Source organism: Mugil cephalus, chromosome 5, assembly GCF_022458985.1.
Source record: "Mugil cephalus isolate CIBA_MC_2020 chromosome 5, CIBA_Mcephalus_1.1, whole genome shotgun sequence".
In the NCBI taxonomy this organism is placed as follows: domain Eukaryota; kingdom Metazoa; phylum Chordata; class Actinopteri; order Mugiliformes; family Mugilidae; genus Mugil; species Mugil cephalus.
The window spans coordinates 18,365,067-18,387,446 of record NC_061774.1 but is presented as its reverse complement, the minus strand read 5'-3'; the positions used below and the strand labels follow the sequence as shown (position 1 = coordinate 18,387,446).

The following is a 22,380-nucleotide window of genomic DNA, read 5'->3' as shown; positions in this document are numbered from 1 at the left end:
TTATATTTTTATAGGTTGAAAAAAATTAAAAAATGTATAAAGACAAAGTAGCTCCGTCTTACCTTCCAGCCATTGCTTTGTAGTAGGCAAATATCTGATCTGCTAACTTGTAGACAAACTGATCAAAGCAGAGGTTTACCTAAGGACAAGAAGGAAAAGTATTAAAACAGTGTTTTTAAAGAACATCATTGAGCTTATTAACTGATCTCTTTGAATTTAAAATGAGACTAATTCAAGGGAGGACCATCAGGTCCTTACCTCAGCCTCGATTTCATCGTAAAGGAACTGTTTCTTGAATTTGGTGAGAGCATAGTAGCCACTGTCATTATATAAGTCTAGAGGATACAGCACATATCTGGAGGAGGGAGAATGGAAGTTAGAACGCTGCTTTTTTTTTAAGTAGCAACACACTGTGAGTCTGTCGGCCGAGACTGTCTTACTCCATCATGGAAGGCTCCTTGGTCTCCAGGATGTGGTCGGTGAGGATCCAGGGCATGGACATCTCGATGGGGAACTGGATTCTGCGGCCCATGGTCAGCTCCAGGAAGAACTCTCTGAACCACAGCTGGGACAGGTCACAGCACTGCTGCAGGGCCTCTGGGCAGCAGAAGGACAAAGACGGCAGGCGGAAAATGAATTAATTAGAGAACAGGCTAGCTTTAAATCGGTCAGTAATGATCAGCCATGTTGGTTTGTTTGTATGAACTTTGTCTGAGAACTAAAATGTGTCATTCAAAGGATGGACGGCATGCAGAATTCTTTCATTTTCAGTTTCAGTCCCCCAGATCCCACCACACACTAAGATACGTGGCATGCAAGAGCTTTCATCTGAGAATTTCAGCTCACCGCTGAAGTTGAGCAAATGTGTGAAGAAGAAGGAGTGCTTGTGGAAGTCCTCTATGGCCACGACTATGGGTCCATCCAAACTGCTGCGGAGAGTCTTCTTAGACCCACTCTTATCAGCTATGAGTGACTCCAGCATGGTGCGCACCATGTATAGCTGCGGTGCGGGAAAAGACAACAAACATTAAGACCCCTATACACACCATTACAAACCCATATTATTCACAGGGTCAAAAAGGTGACTGATTACAAATTTGTGTGGTGAACCATTATTACTCACTTGCCACCTATACTGTATTTACATATTTCCATGCTTCCTATAAACACAGAGGGGGCAACAAACACCCTCCCAGAAAAGTCCAATCTGTTCTGACTTATTCACCTTTGAGCAGAAAGCCCAGCCCAGTGTCGCTGGCAAAGAACAGAAGCACTTTGAAGGAGGCGTGTGAAAATTCAAGGAAGCTTTCAATGGATCACATGGGCGTACGCCCACAAACGCAGGTTGACTCATCAATATTTTTCAAAGTGTTTTTATGGTAAATGACATGCACTAAAATATCATTAACACCCACAAAATAACCTTTCGTCACTGTTGGGCACGATAATTAGTCATATTTAAAGTGTCAAGGAAATCTCACTGTTGTTTTTTTTTTGATAGACAGTTCCAGGCCTTGTGCCGTTAATTTGTGATTGTATTCTGCACAAAGCAGGAGCTTGTGTCTGTGACTTAAATCTCAACTTCCCACCAGTCTCTCAGAAACGAAGAAGCTACTTGGATGACTGGCAAAACGTCTTCAAGAAATTTCAGTTGCCTTTATTCAAACACCTATTTGATTAGCATGAGCTTGATTCACAAAAAAAAATTGAGGGCAAAGAACTATTCTTCATAATTTTGCATGCAAAAACATAACACGACATAAAATAATATTATTTTTTGCATCAAGAGGTGGTTTATTTATCATCCATAAATGAGTGACGGAGATTTAGTGCAATGGAATTCTAACCAGTGGAAATAATGAGAAGCAAATGGAAATGTTTTCACATAAGAACTAACACCACTAACGTTTTTTCCCATCTTCTTTCAATAACCGTCCTTCTGTTTCATATCTCACCTGAGTGCTGGAGGGCCCCACAGCTCTACGAGGCACCTTGATGTCAAAGCCACCTTTCGGGTCCTTCTCCCCCCTCAGACAGGGGTCGTTCGGAGGTTCCCTCGCCCCTTCCCAGTCACACACAGTCTTTCGAATGGCCTGGAGGACACTGCGGACAAACAAAATGAAATCCCGTTCAGTAAATTTGTGTCTTTAAGGGCGAAGAACAGAAGAATTCATGAGGTTTCATTCATTTGTTACCTTATCAGGACGTTCTTCTTCTTGCGTACAGCCTGGCGCAGAGGCTCCCTCAGGGTCATCTGCGCAAAATCCTGTAGGGCTGCATAGATGGTATTCCTGATGGCCTGGTTAAACACGGACTCCATGCGGCCCATCAGAACCTACAATGGTGTACAACGGTGGATTTAAGATACCAAAACATTAACTGGTCATTACTTAGATATACTGTACACGACCTGCCACAAGATTAAATCCACTTACAAGTGAACTAAATAACTAAATATCAATCATCTTGTAACAATGTTCTGTTGGGAAACCTTTGGCCCTGACATTTGTGTAGATGTTAACCTGGCAGCAGGCATCCATACCATAAAATTTACTTAGGAACTGCTCAAAAAACATGAAAACTAGCCCAACAGGAGGAGATTGAGGCCGATCGGTGAATGACTTCATGCTAAATATGTTTTTAACTTATTTTGTATGATTTGTTTCTTCCATTTGTACAGTACATCGGACGATGCTTCTTCATTCGTCAGTGCTGTTGTGCAGTTCCCCAAATGCACAGACAAAATAATACATACAAAAACGCAGAATCATCTGTCTCCTCTGAATATGTAAATATTTTCCTGCACACAAGGTGACTCCCAGTTCAGAGACTTTATAAAAGCCTGTGCGCAGACATTTTCTAGTTCTCACCCTAACACTTACAGTAAGTCTTAGACTGAACCACACTGGGCTTCTAAACTAGTTGTGAAACCCGCCTTTCTGTACAAAACTTTGCTCCATTCTTCACCGTGAACGGCAAAGAATCAAGGCGAAGACTGAAAGTGAAAATAACAAAACAGATTTTTTTGAGCTTAGCTTAGCGTAAAGGCAGGAAAGAGAGGGGATTTTTTACATGCTCCGTCTGAAGCAGAACAAAATCAGACTACAAACACCAACAGATACAGATACAGATAAAGATACAGATACAGATACACCAGGCTAACCATTTTTCTTGTCTCTTGCCCTTTTGCAAAACTATGCATTCTAGCTGCTAGTTGTAGCTTCATATTCAAACAAACACATGTAAGAAAAGCATTTTTATTCTAATCCGAGGGTACTGTGCTGTTACCCATGGATAGCATCAAAGCTGTTTGGTCAGGTTTCTTATCATTTTGTCATTAAATAACATCCTACTTGTTACAAACATTAATAAAAGAACGATTTATACATAACATTATGAGCACATTCCTAATATTGTAAAGGTCTCCCTAGTGCCTCTAAAGCAGTTCTAACTTTTGAGGGTGTCCTTTGGTGTCTGCCAACAGAATCATTACGTTTACATGCACGTGAAAAAAAAACCTAATTATTGCCTTAATTTGACTTTAACTGGACGACTTAAGCACATGCAAATGCATTACCCCGACTAATATGGGAACTCTCCTTATCCGATTAAGACACCCAGTTAATGCGATTGGAAATCGATATTCACCAGCATGTATACGCCTCAATCGGAGTTAAACTAGACAAAGCGTGTGCGCATGCTCCATAACCGCTGTGTTGGTGTCTGACCCCAAGAAAGCCAGTCACAGAAGAAGAAGGTAAACAGAACCGGTAGAAGAACCACATCTTATCTGAACCACAAGCAGTGTGCACATTACGCACAAGATCAAAAAAGGTGTACTATTATCCATCTTGTTGTTGTATGAAATGCCCGTCTGCTGCACGAATGACTCTTGTTTACTGTATAGGTCAACCGGAAAGGGGGCCATATCGACCTACTGAAAAGACACCTATTGCCACCTAGTGTGGAGGACGAGGACATGTTCCTGTCAGTTACTCTATTTTTTCTGTTGCATGTAAACTGGGACAAGGACCGCATTCAGAAAGTCGAATTTTGAGCATACCTCGAATAGGCTGTGCGTGTAAATGTACTGAACATTGTGGTCTTTGGGTCCCATGAACTGAGGGGAGGGGCCTCTGTGAATCAGGTTAGTTCACAGACGCTTGGTCAGTTTGGGATCTAGTAAATTTGGAGGTCAACACCTTGCACTGTGTTTCAAGTTTTTTCAGTTGTTCCTAAACTGTTTTTGTGTGTCTGTGTCAGGCTGCATCCTGCTGGGGATGGCTGCTACCATCAAGGTGTGTCATGCTACGGGGTGGGGTTGCCTGGTCTGGTCTAGATAGGTAGTACATGTCTAAGTAACATCCACATGAATGCCAGGTCCAAAAGTTTCCCAGCAAAACATTGTATTGTCACAAGATGGTCAATGTTTCAATGTTATTTACTTCTTCTGTCTGTGGTCATAATATTGTGGCTGATTGGTGCCTTTCACCGGCGTTTTACCTGCAGCCCTTTGATCATGGCTATCACCTCCACGAGGGCAAACTTCTCCTCACTGGTGTAATTGTAACGTGTGGCCCGTTCATACTCCTCCGCTGTGCCTGGACAGTCCTTGTTGCAGAATTTATCCGTGGGATGTACCAACTTCCACGAATACTGAGAGGGAAAACGGGAAAGATATAAATAGGTCAAAACCAGAACGATCAATGGGGAGGGGGAAAAAAAAAAATCTTACGTGCTAAACCCACACATGTTGACTGACAAAACACTGTCACTGCCCACACACCGACACAATCAATTCCCCGCTTCACTCACAACTTCCATGACGTGCGTGCTCCACTTGGACAGCAGCTGCAGGCCCCTCAGCGCCAGGTCGAACAGCTCTCTGTACTCCTCGTCCGACTTCTGGCTGTCCAGGCCGGAGCCCGTAACCACTTCGCTATTGCTGTAGCGCGCCAGCTCCGAGATGAAACGAATGTGGTCCTCCCTGATCTGCACCATCTGCTCGCACAGGTTGTACTGCGGTGAGATGCTGCTCTGGGTGCACGTCCACCTGGGCGCACGGAGGGGAGAAGGTGGAGGGTTGGGGGCGGGCGGGAGCAGATGGCACGGTGGTCAACAATTTCTAATTGTGCTCGTGGATGAGGTCGTTTTTTTTTTGCATTGGTTCAGACACAGAAGGGAAATGAAAAGGACATGACATGCAACAATGCACCAATTTCTGTAAACTCGGTTCTCCTACTTGGACTTGTTTTCTTCGTAGTGAGCACTTGTCTCAATGTAGCGTGACAGCTCTATTTGCATGTCTCCAAACAGCGGCACCACTTGAAGCTGAGAAACAAAGAGAGGGTTGACTCACTCGCTCTGGTTAGGCGCACAAATACAAGGCTGGATAAAAGAGATGCAACACAAGCCGAAGTCTCACCTTGAAGAACTTGTCGATCTTGCTCAGGTTGATCCTCTTCTTGGCATCTAGTTTGTAGATATTGCTCACATTCCCGTCCATCAGATACAGACCAAAGCCCATCACCTGACAAACCGAAAGGGGGAAATTTGTCTAAAATTGGCCAGGACGCGCCAGCTCTGGATGTGAGACGGTGACGGTTATTGACTGGCAGCAGATGAAGCCGTCGAAGGCGAGTTTACCTTAAGCAGCATGTGTTTCTCGCTGGGAGTCAAATACATTTTGTTCTCGTAATAGTCTACGCAGATGTTGACAATGTCGGCCAAAAGTTCCTCGTAGCCAGGAATCACCTCCAACTGTTGATGCAGGCACTGCACACAGACAGACAGAGAGAAGGAGAGCGGGTCACCTTCACATAAACAGCAATTAAGGACGAGTTGAACCGTACAGGCGAAAATGACTGGACTGGAAGTTGGGGGAAAAAAATAATCTATGATATGGTACAACCCATAACCAAAACTAATGTTGTAAAATGGGATATGATTCACAACTAATCCGGTGGTGATGGATGCACTTAAAATTTGATTTTAAATTCAGGCCTCCACACTGATCCTTGCAGTGAAAAATAATTTATTTTATATCACCTATCACAGTGGCGGCATTAATGCTTTTGGAGATCTATGCAAAGACGTACGTCTTTCTTGTTGCATTGTGCATTGACATTGTGTTTTTCTCATTTTTTTTTTTCTCTTTTTCCACATTACCCTTCTCTTTCTGCAACCCAGCTACCACATCAGAAATCACTCATAATGTAAATATATAAACAACTCGTGGTTTGCAATGAACATTTTGGCTGCTCAAATGAAAATTGTCCGGGGGCAAGAGTTGAGTGGAAGTCACACACCAACTGTGGGATATTGTTGTGACGTTCACGAACGAACCGGATCTGTTGACCGAGCGATGGGAACCGAGCGATGGGAACCGAGCTGCGGTTGCAAGATCTTCTTTTTCCTCCTCCTCCACACTGAGTGTGACGGAGGACAGACGCAAGTTGAAGAGCACGGCAGAGTACACGGCTGGTGCTTATTTGATTGAGACGCAGCGGCACTTTTGTGATGACAAAAACGGTAAAGCACAGTGTAATATTTGCCCGAACTAATAATTCAGAATAATTATAACTCAGATACCCCATCAATAGAATATAGTGGGAAGTTTGAATGATTCCTGGCCATTCTAAAAATGAGTCAGTCTTCTGAAGAACTCTTTCAAAGGAAAAACAGATCCGCAAGTAGTAACACTTTTTCTAGCCTACAACTTTAATTTAATGAGTTACATCCTTGTAATTTAAGTCACATGTTCTTTTTCTTGCCTCGGGTTACACAACATTTGAATTGAATTTTTGCTCCTTGTACAGCTATTTGGAAACTCACTTCCGTCCTGGCAAGACGCTTTATTTTAGTGTTACAGAAATCTCCTAAAGGCCCATCCATTTCATTGCAGCCCAGAGATTTTATGTCCTTTTATAAATTAGAAAGGATACGATTTTCAGCGAAAGACAGTTCTGCAGAGTTTCTCCAAAAAGGATTTTCTTAATAAAATTTCCTTAACAACGCTACTCCTCGGCTAAGTGTCTCTTTCCTTATAACAGGGATGGTTGTTTCTTTGTCTGCATGAATGAGGGTTTCGAGCTGGTATTGGCAGACATTCAAGGTTGTGCGATAGAAGTATCGGACAAGAAAAAGGGATGCTGAGCTATGCTTACAAATCCTCATAAAAGAGTGAGGGCACAACTCAGGATGGCCTTGTTCTTACCATTTCAAAGAAGAATAATCTTACCAGTTAATTTTAATTGGGTCTCTGTGGGCTCTTTGGTTATTATAAATTAGCGGTCTTGCCATTGTTCGATGTATTACACGGCCAAAGACATCTGTCCGTTCAGACAATCAATTCCAGTGTGGTTTATCACCCCTAACCTGAACTAATGAGACAGATAAAGAATATAGATGCATTTACTGGGTCACATCCAAGTTTAGCTAAGGATAGGTTGCATAATTGCATAATTGCTCCTATGCTCAGGGTACCTTCAGGCAGCTAGACCCGTGACACAGCATGTAGTACGAATGTGAGTCATTCATTTCTTCATTATTTCGGAGTATTAAGTTACGGTTAAAAGCTCAGCTGTTGTGTTATCATTACAGACTGAAGAGCATATTTAGGTTGGAATATTTTGTTATTTGCAGAAACCACAAATTTTAAATCTTCCTTTTTGAGCTCTAATGAAAAAAACAGCTTTGAGTCATTCCGCAACAGCTGTGCAGCACAAGAAAGTTTTGGTAATGGAAACAGTTCGCCTTTCATCCGCCGAGCTTTACCCCCACACACTGTAGCGACAGGAAACAATCAAAACACCAACCTGCGTGATCCTGTTGTGGTTGGCTAAAAACATGGAGAGGTTCTGCGACTCCTGGATGGACTGAGGGTCGGCCATCTTCCTCAAGAACTGAGCTGCCCTGCAGACAGAGGTGGACAGGAATGTTTATTTCGCTCTGCAAACAAAAAAAAAATACAATAAAAAAAAACCACATTCAGATTACGGGATGCTACCGTTTGTAGGCAGAGTGGTCGTTCTTGACGCTACACTTCATGTTCTTCAGTTCGTCCAGCACTGCAAACATGTTGATGAATTTGCCCAGGGTGAGCAGATAGGCCTCTGACACGAAGTCCTTCCTTCTCTCGGCGTGACAGAGACGCTTCACTTCGCTACAGAAGCGTTCTATAGCTTTCCTCTGTAAAACAAACAAAACAAAAACAACATCAAACAAACATAATATATTTCAAATGATTTTAAAGAATTCCATCAACATTTAAGACACACACACTGTAAGGTGTTTGTTTAGGTCTTTACCTAGTATGTGACCTCACGCTTTCCGATTTAATTAATATGTCTTCAGACGTTAAGAAGAAACTCACCTGGAAGTACATGAACTTCATGAGCTTGGTCACTTCAGGTTCCAACACCTCCACCGTCTTCTCGTAGATCTCCACCCTGTTGGGCTGCTCGTTGCATTTCACCTAGCAAACACGAGAGGGCGCCATCACACAGGCTGAATCTGCAGCAACAGTTCAGCTCCTTGATCCAATATAAAATTTTATTTTTTTTTTTGGCAGTGGAACTTAATCCATTGTCAAATAATCTCACTCAAGAAAGTAATTAGTGTTATTGATTTTCCATGTATGTTTAAGGTGTAAGTGTCCAAGTTCAGGAACTTTCACTAGGTATTAATATTAGGTAAACCAATTAATACTGCAGACCAGCATTATGTAGTGCAGTTATTAGATCAGAATGTGATGCGTTTCTATAATGGCGTGTTCACCGGTGTATTATAAACGCATCTAAAATTATAGCCACAGAAGAACACTGACAACTGAGCTTTTTTTAGGAGACCAGATAATGTCAGGACTGACAAACCACATGTCATTTTTAGCCGTCTTTGCTACAGTAGCAGTTTCATAGGTTTTCGTCAGAGTATTTGCTCTCCACACCTGGGGACGCAAGCTGAATTCAACTTCAAGTCAGGCATGCATTTCTTTTGCAGACAAATTACAGCTGATGGTTTATCACTTCACTATTGATTCTGCTGAATAGAAAAACTCAATTTAATTCAAATACAACCACAGACAATTAGTGAGAAAAACTGGTAAGAGAACTAGAGTTAGTAATTGTTTGTAATTACAAATAAATCTGTATTTCTTGTGCGACTTCACCTGCTACCAAAGTGCATGGAGGAGGAAAAGAAATAGTAGAAAGGCCAAAACTCCAGCAGCACTTGTGGTAAATGGAATAACTTTATTAGACAAATGTGCCTCGGCTGATTGCACCTTACCAGGGTCATGCTTTATAATAAATGACATCTGAATGTATACGTATAGAAAATAAAGTTCAGCCTGTTGCCTTCATTTGCCGTACTGCTTTACAATGTGGGTCAGCAAAACCGTTGGGACAAATTCCTGTGCAGCACCATCACAGGCTTACAATACTGGAATGGCTACATTCACTTAACAGAATGCACCTAAACCCTAAGAGATGTCTTTGATTTTGCTTTAAGAAACCATAGTTGGCCATGTCTGCAACCAGAGAAGCCTACCAAGCACGGTGGACATGTCCTTGCATGCATTTTAGTACATCAACTGATATTAGAAAAGGACTGGAACGTGTAAATGTAAGGGATAAGGGAATGTAGGAGGATCTATGTAAGGGATAGTAGATGGTGAGCTGTCTATTATCATAAATTAATGGCCTCCATGGGTACATTCATTTCTGATAATAGACACCTTGAAGGTCATTATCCTGCTTATACCACAGTCACTTCAGTAGTTACGACCTTTAATTTATATTTTCATGTATTTTGCTAAATTTATGACGCTATAACTCAATTTCCATTATTACCTGGAACACCAGTGAAAGTATTGTTGACTACTCCAGTAAACAAGAAGTCCAGATATGACATGGCAAGAGGAGATTTTTCTAGTCCAATTTCAGTTTATGGAACATCTATAAGCCAGAAAGCTCATGTTATGAGTAAGATCCAAAGCCAATAACACTGCATATGATTAACAAGCAGAAAAAAATATTAATTTGACAGTTATGTTTAACATCAAGAGCAGCTTGCCACCGGGATATGTCATTGTACCCAAACCAACATCATGATTTCCACTAACAAATGTCAGGCCATCTGTGCTGTCCACTGCAGCCTGAAGTAGCGAATGGGGCGCGAGAAGATTGCTCATGTGATATGAGCCCTCAGGGAGTTCAGAGGGGTAGTGAAGCCTAGTTCTTGCAGCCTGTGTGTTACAGTCAGCACTTGTGGTGTTTAGAGAATGAGGTATTGCAGGACCGAAGGATGTTAGGTTGTTAACCTGTTGCAATAAATTCAACGGAAGCCTTGGCTGTATCCCCGTTGCTATGGTTTCCCACTTACATACAGGCTGAGTCAGTTCATTTATTTAGAATAGCGAGCAGATAGTTCCAGTCAAACTATTTAGAAAGTGTCCTTTCTCTGGAATTAATGTAACCATGGATGTGTAAACTGAAAAGTTTTGAACTGTGTTGTTTGGTGAGGTTTACACTGCCCGGTTTCAAATTATGTTTTCAAATCAAAAGTACAGGGTACTAAAAAAAAATATACATATATATGGTAATGTACATCTTCTGCAACTTCAGATGGTAATAGACTTAAATACAAACTTAACCAGAACAATTTAATCAACATATCATTATGATCTGCTGTTTAAAGTCACACAGAATACCCATCTCTCATGCATGGATGGATGGATGGATGGATGGATGGATGGATGGAAGATGGAAGGTATTGATCAAGGTGTACTGGAAAGGGTAATGGTAGAAACAAACCACTTAAAGTACCCTGAATAGAAATCTATGGGAAAAGGCCATAGTACCAAAGAGCAGGGCGTATTTAGTGGGTGGAGCTTAGCTGGAAGCAAAATAAACCGAAGGAATACGTTAGTTAACACAGACTTGCAGCTTCTATCGGCTTGTTTTTGACAATAGTGGAAGAAAACGCCAATAATTATGTACTGAATCGTCATGAACAAGATTTAAATTACAAAGACTTGACAGTTTTGCCTAGATAGCAGCAAAGCTGAAAAAACAAATCTGTATCATACTTGGGTTGTTATGAACAATACCAACGGCTACGTCTTGACAGCTAACTGCACTAGTGTGACTGGATAAGTAATGCACATCTTGTATTATATTGTTATGTTTAGCAACATATGATGTGAGTCAAGCGTCGCTCGTTATTCGACCGTTAGCTAACTTTTTAGTGGGAGCTATCAAATGCTATTGAAGGCACACGAAAGCATTTTTTACGATCGGCTCGGTCCAATCCTCTCATTTTATGACATTTAACCACGGGTTTCTATGATCTTTTTGACTCAGAGTGGCAGTTGGTATGTAATAAAATTTCAGTTTGGAGCTATCAAATGTACTCCTACGATTCTGGCTCCCTGCAACACAGCAAGACATTTTGATAACAGCAGCCAGTCTGTTTTTTGCCTCCAGCTAACCACCATAACATAGTCGTGACATAGTCCGTCAAAGGGTCTATGCGGTAATGGATACAATGAGAAGAAAGAAGTAGGAGAAAGTCCCATAATGAAAACCAAATGGAGTGTTTCCAGACTCCAGAGATTCTGATAAAAATTAAGCCCAACTACTACAGGCTGGGGGGGGCGCTGCACGGTGCCAGGTGTTGATGAGATTATTGGAATGGTAAGTGAAATTATTGATTGATATTGATATTAAGGTCCTGCATAGTAGAAGTAAATACTTTGTGGATTAAAATGATTTTTTAATCATCACTTTAGGCTGAGTCACCAAACATTTGACTGCAGAATCTATACACGCACTCCATATGTCTCATTCATCAGTGATATAGCTCCCTCACCATTCATTCATTTAGACACCCCAGTTGGACAGTTTTAGCACATTGTTATGCTAATGAAGTAATTAAAATACTTGCATTTCAACAGATTAAATGGTTATTATTTCAAAAGTGTCTTTCCAAACACAGGTCTGTGCTTGTGTGTTACCTGGGGAATGGCTCTGGAGCAGCTTCTCCAGGTGTAAAGCATCACGGCGTACTCATGCCCTTCCTCCAGCATCTCGTTCTGTACAAATGGGCGACATAAAACAAATTAATGCAGAGCTGTAGCTGTAAAGTTTCTAGTGGTAAAAGCCTTAGATGTAGACACATTAAATCCTTGGATCTCTTACTTGTTGAGGTTTATGTGCGTTCTGTTAATGGAAATTCTGCAAATCCACTTAACAAAACAAAACATATCAAGCATCCCAGATGAGTCACACATTACAGGACTTAAATATTTTAAAGGGTAACATTTCTTCCATTCACTCACTGTGCGTTAGACAGTATATCTATCCCTGTGGCTGAAGGAAGAGAGTTTCCAAATAGACTGGCTTCCACATTAGTGCTACTTCCTGATTAAATATAGATAAATTAAGTGCTACTTCCCCTCTTTGTCAGTCAAATCACACTCTCCGTTCATTCACCATCACGGGTAAGAGGTTTAATAGTCCACTGCCCGTCTGACTCACAAGTGTGTGAGTGGAATGTCTGTCTATATGAGTGTTTGTGTCTGTGTATAAACCGAGCCAAATCCCAACAGAAGAACCAAATGACAATAAATTCACATGAAACAAGGCTCTCTTTAAGGGCTTGACGCTGCTTCCCACAGTTGGCTTTGTGTTTGCTGAAACAGGAACAGCAGCTACAGAACTTAGACCACAAACGAATGAATGGAACTAGTTAGATGTAAAAACCAACACGATGGCCAGTCGTGACATGCCATCTTTCAAACGATAACACTGGCCTCACCATGCTGGAGTGGACTGTGGCTTGCTCTATGTAGCGGGCGATGCCGGTCACAAATGCGTTCCTGTCTTCAAAGTTGGTGTCAAAATTAGCCTGCCAAAAAGGAAAACAAAACAGTCAGAGGGTGTGAGGGGGGTTCTGAAAAGGTCAACTGGGGATAACGGTGGGTGGCGGTGACAGCGTGTGCGAGTGTGTACCTGGTACATGATGGAGGAGGGAGGGGGCTCGATGCATGGCTGCTGGTCGGGGAGGGGCAGCTCCTCCAGCAGGTCCACATTGGACAGAGCGTCCTCCAGGGTCACGTGGGTCGTCATGGTAACAAGGAGTCACTCAAACAACACCCCAATCTGACGGCCAGAGAGAAAAATAGAGAGTAATAAAGGTTTATATTAAGACAGGGTCTAATTTGTGACAGTAACGCTACCAGTCAAATGTTTGGGTTAGGGTTAGGGTTAGATAAATAAGAGTGCGTGAAAAGCGACAGCACGCAAGGAGTGGAAACAGGAAACTTAGGTCACACAGAAATGGTTAAATAAAGCGAAGCAACAGATGAATGATTAGCTCAAAGTAACACGTACAAAGATACAGTAGGTTTTAAAGGTAAATATTCATTTTATTCTTGACCAAAATCAACCTAACCCTCATAGCAGCTGTTTGAAATAACATAGAATAAGATAGGAGGTGTTTATGAAAGAGTATGAAGTGGAGATGTTATATAAAGAAAACCTGAATAGAAACCTTTCAGGAAAGTCGATGGGTAATGTTTTATGACCTACAGTGTATTCTGCCCCCGTCCACCCAAAAACATATAATCTGATTTATGACAGCCAAACCGGTCACACATCAAGCCAATTGTGTTGTTGCACTGATGTATTTATGATAGTTTCTTGGCTGACAGTATCTACAGTGTGGCATGTGTCCAAGAACTCTTATATAGGGACAAAGTCACAGAGCTATGCTGTTGTCATGATAGTAACTTAGTCTTTTTAGCACATCCGACTAGCAAACAGAACCTGGTCCACTGGACCTGACGAGTTGAAGACGTTTTGCAACTCATCCAAGTAACTAGAAAAACATCTTCAACAAACTCTATGAGTTCAGCTACCCTTGTTTCAGCTTGTTCTTCAGATAGATTGTGGCCTGGACGGCTCAGAACCATAAAAGATGTACTGTAGTCTTGCTAGCCAAAACTAACTGGGCCACCAACTGACATAAAAGACTCAGGCCTACGTTTAAGGACTTTGGCGCTCATCTGACATGGCAATGAAGATGTTTGATGAGGTGGTAGTAGGAGATCCACATTCAACACTACAGAAAAAAATAAAAAATGGAATGCATGAGCACACTCCGGCAAAGGCTTCACTGAAACAACAATAAGCACGTGTTGAGTGCTACATATAAAAAAAGGTTTCCTCCAGACAGAGGATTACAGAATTTATGGTGCTGAATGACCAGCCCAAAAAAAAGCCTTTATGGAACTCCTGGAGAGGAAATTTTATTTAAACCTCCTGAGACCCAAGCATTTGTTTGGAATGCAATTTCTTCAAGATAAGATTAAGATCTTTAGGTATTTGGGATTAGTAGGACCTAAAAAGTATTAAAAAAACAAAAAAACATCATGCAATGCAAAAGCAGAATTGGAGACGATGAAATCCCAGTGTCCTCCAACGCGTGCTTCTGAATTTGTTAAATTTGCATGTCAAACCAGAAAAGCTAATAAGCATAAATAAGCAAGTGTATTGACCGTTCGCTACCAGTACATGGCAGACAATAGTGTCTCCTTATGAGGACAACAGGTCTAAGTGAAGCAGACTAAGCTGCCACAAACCTAAGACATAATATATCCTCATATGAGGAATCTGGGTCTCAGGAGGTTAAGTTCGGATCAGGACTCTGCTCACACGGAGTATTAATACATGTGTATTAGACTGGGATACCCATAGTCTGATCAAAAAGTTTGGACCCACTGTATAAGAAGACACAAGATCAGCAGGTCCAATGAATGAGGAAGTCAGCAAGATCAGAAAACACAGTCTGATATGGATTAGTCTGATAATGCTTTACACCATTCAGGCAGCTATTCTCTTGACATGTCTAGTCATCTTTATTTCCTCTTATGAAATCCTATTTATACTTTGCAGCGCAGCATGCCTGCGTGTTCACCCCGCACCTGTATCCCCTCCCATTTTACTATATGACAATAACAGACTAACGCTCAAGGGAAGTAAGGGGCAGAGGCCCCTCACAGTTTCCTTTTTGGCTTGTCATTTGACTAGAGTTCTTGAAATTCCAGCACCTGGAAATGTCATTGATCTCACAACAGTGGAGAGCAGTCTGCGACATTTCGACAAACGCAGTGTTGGCAGCCCTGCAAAGGTAGTAGGTAGGCCGACTGGCAAATATCTATATCTATTTATTATCTATATATTAATTAATATAAATACTGAGTGGTACATATGAACACACATATGCAAGGCTGTGGTGATACTCCACCTGATCCATCCTTGAATAAATGGCTACACACTCATGAAACTCTTCAGTCCCGGTAGTGCAGTAACCTCATCATAAACCCCAGCTCAGCCTCGGCGGTGTGTTTGTATCCGCCCGAGCATCACATGCCTCTCAGAAATGTGGTGTTTTGTGTCTGACCTGGCAGACAGGGCTGACAGCGCCGATAATCAGCTTAATATTCACAGCCAGAGACGGCACAGGAAGAGCTGAGAGGGCCAGGGAGACCAACAGCAGAGAGAAAAAGAGGCGCAGTAAAGCCTCCACTCATCCCCATAGGTAGGCAATAAACATCACAGGAAAAGTGGGAACCAGCAAGTTATTGAAGTAAAATGACTAAAGGAATAAGAGGCCCACGTCGTACGGTGTTGTTGTTGGCCACGCTCACATGTGCAAACTCAAGAAGTGATCACAAACAAACTAAGCGGGAGGCGGGTGGGGTTTCCTGTCATGACGAACTGTCACACTGAACTACATACAAAGGCTGCACTCTTGAAAGCTGCGTGACATAAAGCAAAATCAGGCAAGTGGCTGAGTCATTAAAGGGCATTGTGGGCAATAGACCACACATGGGTGGTGAATAATAATTAATATTTAAAACTAGGGCGAGGTTTGCTGGATGCTAAATCTAATCTCTATGTCTTCCTCTGCAATTATGAGAACTATAGTCGTACTACCCCTTTAGTGGAAGCTTTGACCAACCTTTTTTTTTTTTTTTAATTCTGCTCCATTTCTTCTGTCTACAGTCATAGTAGTGAAGATTTGTCTAATTTTGGACAATTAAATGGACGAATATAGCTCCACAGACTTACTGTCATCTGGGTGTAGACTGGCTTCTGGGTGAAATATCCCCTCCATTTTTTTCTCCAATGAGCTGACTTGATGATGTTCGATGTTCTTGGACACTGCGTTTTTACTTCATTCTTTGCGCGGCTTTGCAACCCCCATGCACACGCTCTTTGGTTCTTTTCAGGTGCCGTCGTTTATTTTTAACTGTTCATCATAAACAGAAAATGAAACATGTAGCTTGCTACAGGGTTTTTTTTTTTTTTTTTTTTCGTCAGGCTGACAAACGCTCTCAGTGCTACTAAACACCCATCTGTGCTTGGGAATACAGACGCAGTCTAAAGCCCGGGTTGGCTGAATAAACTTTCCCACCCTATACCAGACTCTGCTCAACAGTTGGTGTGTCTGTCCCTGTGTGTATGTGCATCTTCACAAAGCAAAGGGCCCCTTCATTCCCTTCCGGGCACTTGGTAACGTAGCTGTATAGGCCTGTATTGCACCGGAACGGCTAAAGGAGGACAAACAAGACAACAACCCTCTTCAGAAATCTCATGCATCTCTCACAATCACTAGGCATCAATACAATGTGTAGCAAAACTGCCCCAGGCAAAGCTGACAGTCTAACTAAAGCCCCTATACATCAAGAGCTTGGGTCACATGTCCCCATTACGGCACTGAACCACGAGAACCCAAGAGTGTTGAGAAGTGCTCCAAATATCCAAAGTAAAATGAATAAAGTGGAAGAGATAGCAAGAGCAGCAGCATACAGTAGCTAGATGATACAAAGCATGACCACTATGTGCTGCGAGGCGTTTGTGTAACACATCCAGTCAGCGAGAAAGACAGGGAGTGAGAGAAAGTGTGTCAACTCCATGCTCAGTCCGCTCAATGGGATCTCCCCCCAAGGCTAGCTCTGTAATACATATTCACCCTCACAATAAGATGCGATCTGATCGGCGCGAAGGAGAGGGAATCATGAGCGTTTATACACGCATGTCACCATTTAGGGCACATGCAACCAACGCGCTGCAGTCAAAACTAGTGTTCCAGCGGCAGCATCTGTGCAGGACCCAGGCCTGCTGTGGTATTTCACACGCTCATTGTCGTTTTAGGAACAGACACATGCAAAACTGCTGTCGTCTCATGATCCCCATGATGTCATGCTCTCTTTTTAGATCAACAACAAAGACCAGCACATGTGGGGGGTGGGTCGGGTGGGGGACAGCTACTAAGCCAGACAGGTAGAAATAAAAAATCTGATGATAAATAAAGATCTGTGGTATTCACGCTGGACAACATTTCGGGAAGATTTGTAATTAATGAAGGTAGTGATGGCTGCTATTTGCTGAAGTTTGGCAATGTTATTTACCTTTACTTCCCTTTTCTTTGGCTGGTTGGTTATTTTTGTCTGCAGGGTTTTTTTTTTGGAGTGTCTCTGTCTACGTGTCTAAAATTGTTCAGCTGTGAATAACAAAAACAGCAACACCACTATCAGCTGTTTTAAACTACAGAGGTTCTATAAAGATGTCACGAACAACGCCGTTCCCATCAGCCTTGATTAGGGCTGTCACGATCAAGAAACCTAACTCGATGGTTAAGACATTTATATAAATCTTTTTAATGTCCACCACACTGAACAGGTGCATTTCTTTGGCTACATGATGGAACCATTTTAGCAGCTAAGTGCCTTGATATAAAGAGTGGGTGGCACAATTTTTCCTCTCTAGTGCCAAAAAAAACATAGAACAAGGAGAAAACGACTATGCAAAAGAATCATAGCCGCCTCAAATAACTGCAGTTGTGTTATACTTGTGACTTGTGATTTAAAGGACTAGTCTGTCAGAGTATTAGAAGACATGTAATGTATTATTCATAATTATGTATTATTATAGAGCATCTTGTTTACTATGGTCTCGTGTGACTGATTTTATATGACAAATATCGTGAGACTATGCAATGAAATTAGTCTTTGTGTGTGAGAGAGATTCAAAACGTGTCAGAAGTTACAACACTTGAAGCACTATCAGGCCTGCAAGCTGGCTGGATTTAAAAAGTATGACAACACAGAAAAGCTGGACAAAAGCAAAATCAACTAGGGGTAAAATATAGTGGAATTACCACAAATCTCTATGAATGACAATGAATGACAACATTCATTGTGCGAAAATCTCTTCTATAACTAAAGCAAACTGTTATGTAACTGAAATATCTCAAAATGATTGTTCAATCTAACTGAATTGGGAATTCATGAATCAGAATTTAATCGATTCAGAAAATCAGTAGTGATACCGTTCTCTAGTCATTGGTGTATAATCACTTGAAACTATGAATCCTTACGTTTTTGTTATCTTAGAATGAGTCCCTAGCATCTACATTGGGAGCAGATCCTCTTTTATTGAGTCTGCCATGGTGCAACATACTTCTAGAGTAGTTTAGAATGGACAAACCAAACAGTGGGCCAAAGGATTTCGCATTGGCTTGGAAAGGGAGGGGCCTTCACTTGGCTGTAATCTGCGTCCTCACCACTAGATGCCACTAAATTCTATACACTGGTCCTTTAAAAATAATTACCACTATGAATAATTTGCTTTTTATGTGTGTGTATATATATAATTTAGACCAGCTAGGCAAATCTACAACTTTCTGTTACGTCCAAATAACAATCCAAAACTCAAAGATAGCACAGTTCTGATAAGGAGTTAATTTTGATTATTAGATGTAGCACAGACATCACGGGGAAATGAGCACCGCAGGCTGCTAGTACTCTATAATGCATCACACACCACATCTAATGCATGACTATGACAATTTTTTTAAAAAGAGGCCCTTTTGTTTTCTCTGATGGTGTTAATGTAGTTTCTTCTCCATTACAGTTTATCTTTCTCGTCCAAATTGGTATCAAGTGCAAAACTATAAAGGATTTTGATCTGTGACTTGGAGTTTTATAGATAACCATGACTAGCAATGGCACTTAAACATTAGTGTGTGTTTTTCTTTTGCATATATCAGCAGCAGCAGCACAGTTTATCATTACATCACTGCTACTCGGTGAGAATACAGATGCACACAAGTGAGTGAATGAGTCTGCAACAGTGGCACGCTGATATTTCTACTGGAGGTGACAGGATGCGCTTGTGTCGATCGGATTATGCAGTAAACGAAACGCAAACGGCGTCGCTTTGTGGACGCGTGGTCGAAACGGAAGTCGGTGAACCTGTCATCCGTGCATCTGGAGCAGGCCTGCCAGTGGCAAAGCTGCAAAAGCGATCCCTCGTAATGTTGTGCCCCTCGCCTGCCCGTGTGGCCTGCTGGCCGGGTCGGATCAAACCAAATGAAAGATGGTGAAAGCTTCGCAGTGCAATCGAGCCATCTTCAAACATCAAATTCCTCCATTTACAGCGGTCCAATCTTTCCCCTCAGCGAGAGGCCAAAAAGCTCGTTATCGGGTCGGAAAAACCAGCCCAGCCTCTACGCGCTCCATCATTCATCGGTGCACTTGCTGCACGGGAACCCTCTCCTCACCCCACCCATCTCAGCGCGAGCTACGATCGATGCCGATGCGAGCTAACGGAGCTCTCCCATTCATGTGTCGGCGGAATAATCCGCGAGAAACCGGGGCGCTCCACCCGGCGATCGACCTCTCGTCCCGTTTGTGCACGGATAAACAAGCAAAGGGCAGAGATGCAAAGTGAAAGGACGAAGAAGAAGGGGTGGGAGAGAAAAAAAACAGCACCGATCTCCAGCCATCATCACTACCCAGCGCACATCACCAGCTCCGTTCATCTCCAAGCGCTGCGCCTCGCATCCGCTACATTCGCCACATACCTGTAAATTGCATGTCCGTCCGGCGGCTATCTGAGTCGGGCGGACGGTGTCGCGGTCTGCGACGGCGATCCAACGTGTCCTGGCTGTTTTTTTTCTCTTCGTCTTCTGTGCCGATTGATGCTCTAGTTTCGCCCAGTGCCTACCCCAGTGCTAATCCACCCCACACAAAGAGCAGAAAATGGCTGCAAGTGCATTTTCTTAAAGGGACAGTCGCAGAGGAGCGGTGGCTGGATGGATAATGAGCTAGGGGGAGGACAATTTTACAAAAAAAAAAAACTTACTTCACTTTCAGACTTTACATCATTTACATTTTCAAAGACATAAAGAATTGTTTATTTGTTCCACGTATGTGAAATTTTATTGTCACAGTAGCGCGGAATTTGACAAGCGTGCAAAAAACAAAACCGAATTTGACAGGAATATTATAATAAAAAATCTAAAAAAAAATAAAAAATAAACAAACAACAACACTGAATATAGAGAGAAAAGTAGAAATATAAAGAGTCTTTATGTTAGCTACGGCGTGGTGGTAATTAAAATTGCTGAAACTAGTAAATAATTGCCAAGACTATAAAATGTATTGGACAGGACAGGAGGTAGTGGTTTTTGCAAAAATAAGGTAGCGCAAAAAGCAGATATGTTAGTGCAAAAAATAACTGAAAAACCAAAAACGAAGCTAAGTCTAGAGTATAGTATATGTGTGAATGGAAAGAAGACTATATACAGCCCCAGCTCTATAAAGGGCAAATAAATGGGAATAGACTTTTCATATCTTATGTGGGCTTTTGGGCTTTTTTAAAAAACAAATAAATAAATAATAAGATAATTCAGATAAATTTTAAGGCGTTTTCATTTTTAAAACTGTTGCAGCAGCCAGGTCAAAGTCAGCTGCTCCCAATAGTTTAGGCATGTACATCTTCACAACAGACTACAGACTACACAACAGAATATAAAATATTTGCTGCGTTTTAGTGGTTAGAGAAGCCGAATTGGATCCTCAGGTCCCTGGTTTGAATCCCCTTTACTTCCGTCGCTGAGGTGCCTTGTGCAAGCACCATGAAACCCCCTCAAACACATTGCATGTGCGGGTGCTCGCTGCTCTGTGCACGCCTACTACTGTGTGCACTAATGTCTGGGTTAAATGCTTTCACATTGTTTTTGACCTCAGGGCTAACTAACTATTAGCAGCCACAAGAACTCGGGGCCCGACAACAACTTAATCTTCATGAAATATACACCCATCACCCACACCATTAAAACCACAGACAGGAGAAGTAAATAGCATCGACCATCTTGTCACAGTACGATGTTCTGCTGGAAAATGTTTGGTCCTGGTATTCGTGTGGATCTTACTTAGACATGCACCACCCTCCTAGACCAGACGAGGTACCCCCACTACACAGCAATGACTTCCTGCTCCTTTAAAAAAAAAAACTGCCATCCCCAGCAGGATGCAGCCTGACACAGGTACACACACCAAAACAGTTTAGGAGCAACTCAGAAAACATGAAAAGCAGAACAAGGTGTTGACTTGGCCTCCAAATTCACTAGATCTCAAACTGTAGTGACCCACAGAGGCCCCTCCCCTCAATCAGGATCCAAAGACCCCCACTAACAATACTCTTTAGACATCACAGGACATCCTAAGAAGGCCCATGTCCATTCCCTCACAGTTTTGAGGGGACTTGGGAGACCTTCGCAATATTAGGAAGGTGGTCATAAACTTATAAGTGTCGATTACAGGAGGCTATAAAACACGGAAGAGGTACAGAAATATCAGAACCACAACCAGACGGCTCGTCTCCAGAGCTGTGAACCCCTCGCCCTGTTGCATACGCACACATTCAACACTCCCGCCTGACACAGACACACACAATCCCCCTCCCCCCACCCACACACATGTTGACTTGCTGAGATGTATATACGTGTACAGCTCTGTTTTTATTTATTTTATTCTAATTATAGCACTCTCTGCTGTTTTCAACTTTGCACGACGTTAGCCGGGAGCTAGCAACAAAGGTTCCGGTATGTACGCTCATTATGGCAATAAATGATTCTTGAATCTTTAATCTTTTTTCACACAAGTGTTTTTACTTTTGCCGCCTGTACACTGACTGGATTCTAGTGTGGTGATGAGAGCTGCTCTGCATGAATGCGTATTGCCAGACTGATCTACTGCTGCCCTCATGATGTCGTGGTTACCATATTCAAGAGAAGTGTCCACATGACTCTGCTGTAGTGTTCGTGGCCTCATGTTGTGTTCACTAAGGTCAGAGTTCACGAGTTGTGACGGGGTTAAATAACTGAGTAGTCTCATAATATGTTTGAATCCTGATATTCCCAACTACCTCATCTTTTTGTAATGCCTTTACCTTTCCTACATGGAGTTACTTGTCGTCCTCTTGCTAGCTGTTAGCTTCAGTGGCTAGTTGCCAGCAGCTGCCT

The 22,380-nt window shown here is 42.2% G+C and overlaps 1 protein-coding gene across 2 annotated transcripts in view; it reads right to left on the bottom strand.

The window, feature by feature from the left end:
• The window catches only part of cyfip2 (cytoplasmic FMR1 interacting protein 2), a 29,076-nt gene extending 8,942 nt beyond the window's left edge, over window positions 1–20,134 (bottom strand). Inside the window, exons 1-18 of one of the 2 annotated variants that reach the window (XM_047584883.1) lie at window positions 19,936–20,134; window positions 13,014–13,163; window positions 12,820–12,909; window positions 12,017–12,094; window positions 8,375–8,476; window positions 8,009–8,190; window positions 7,818–7,914; window positions 5,647–5,775; window positions 5,426–5,530; window positions 5,243–5,331; window positions 4,816–5,053; window positions 4,504–4,656; window positions 2,196–2,335; window positions 1,956–2,103; window positions 847–1,000; window positions 441–597; window positions 259–355; window positions 63–139 (exon numbers count right to left, since the gene is read on the bottom strand). In XM_047584883.1, coding sequence (XP_047440839.1) covers window positions 63–139; window positions 259–355; window positions 441–597; window positions 847–1,000; window positions 1,956–2,103; window positions 2,196–2,335; window positions 4,504–4,656; window positions 4,816–5,053; window positions 5,243–5,331; window positions 5,426–5,530; window positions 5,647–5,775; window positions 7,818–7,914; window positions 8,009–8,190; window positions 8,375–8,476; window positions 12,017–12,094; window positions 12,820–12,909; window positions 13,014–13,130 — 2,153 coding nt within the window. In that variant the 5' untranslated portion in view covers window positions 13,131–13,163; window positions 19,936–20,134. The remainder of the gene's footprint in view (window positions 1–62; window positions 140–258; window positions 356–440; window positions 598–846; window positions 1,001–1,955; window positions 2,104–2,195; window positions 2,336–4,503; window positions 4,657–4,815; window positions 5,054–5,242; window positions 5,332–5,425; window positions 5,531–5,646; window positions 5,776–7,817; window positions 7,915–8,008; window positions 8,191–8,374; window positions 8,477–12,016; window positions 12,095–12,819; window positions 12,910–13,013; window positions 13,164–19,935) is intronic. The other variant, XM_047584882.1, reaches the window with a different exon arrangement.
• Window positions 20,135–22,380: the final 2,246 nt, after the last annotated feature.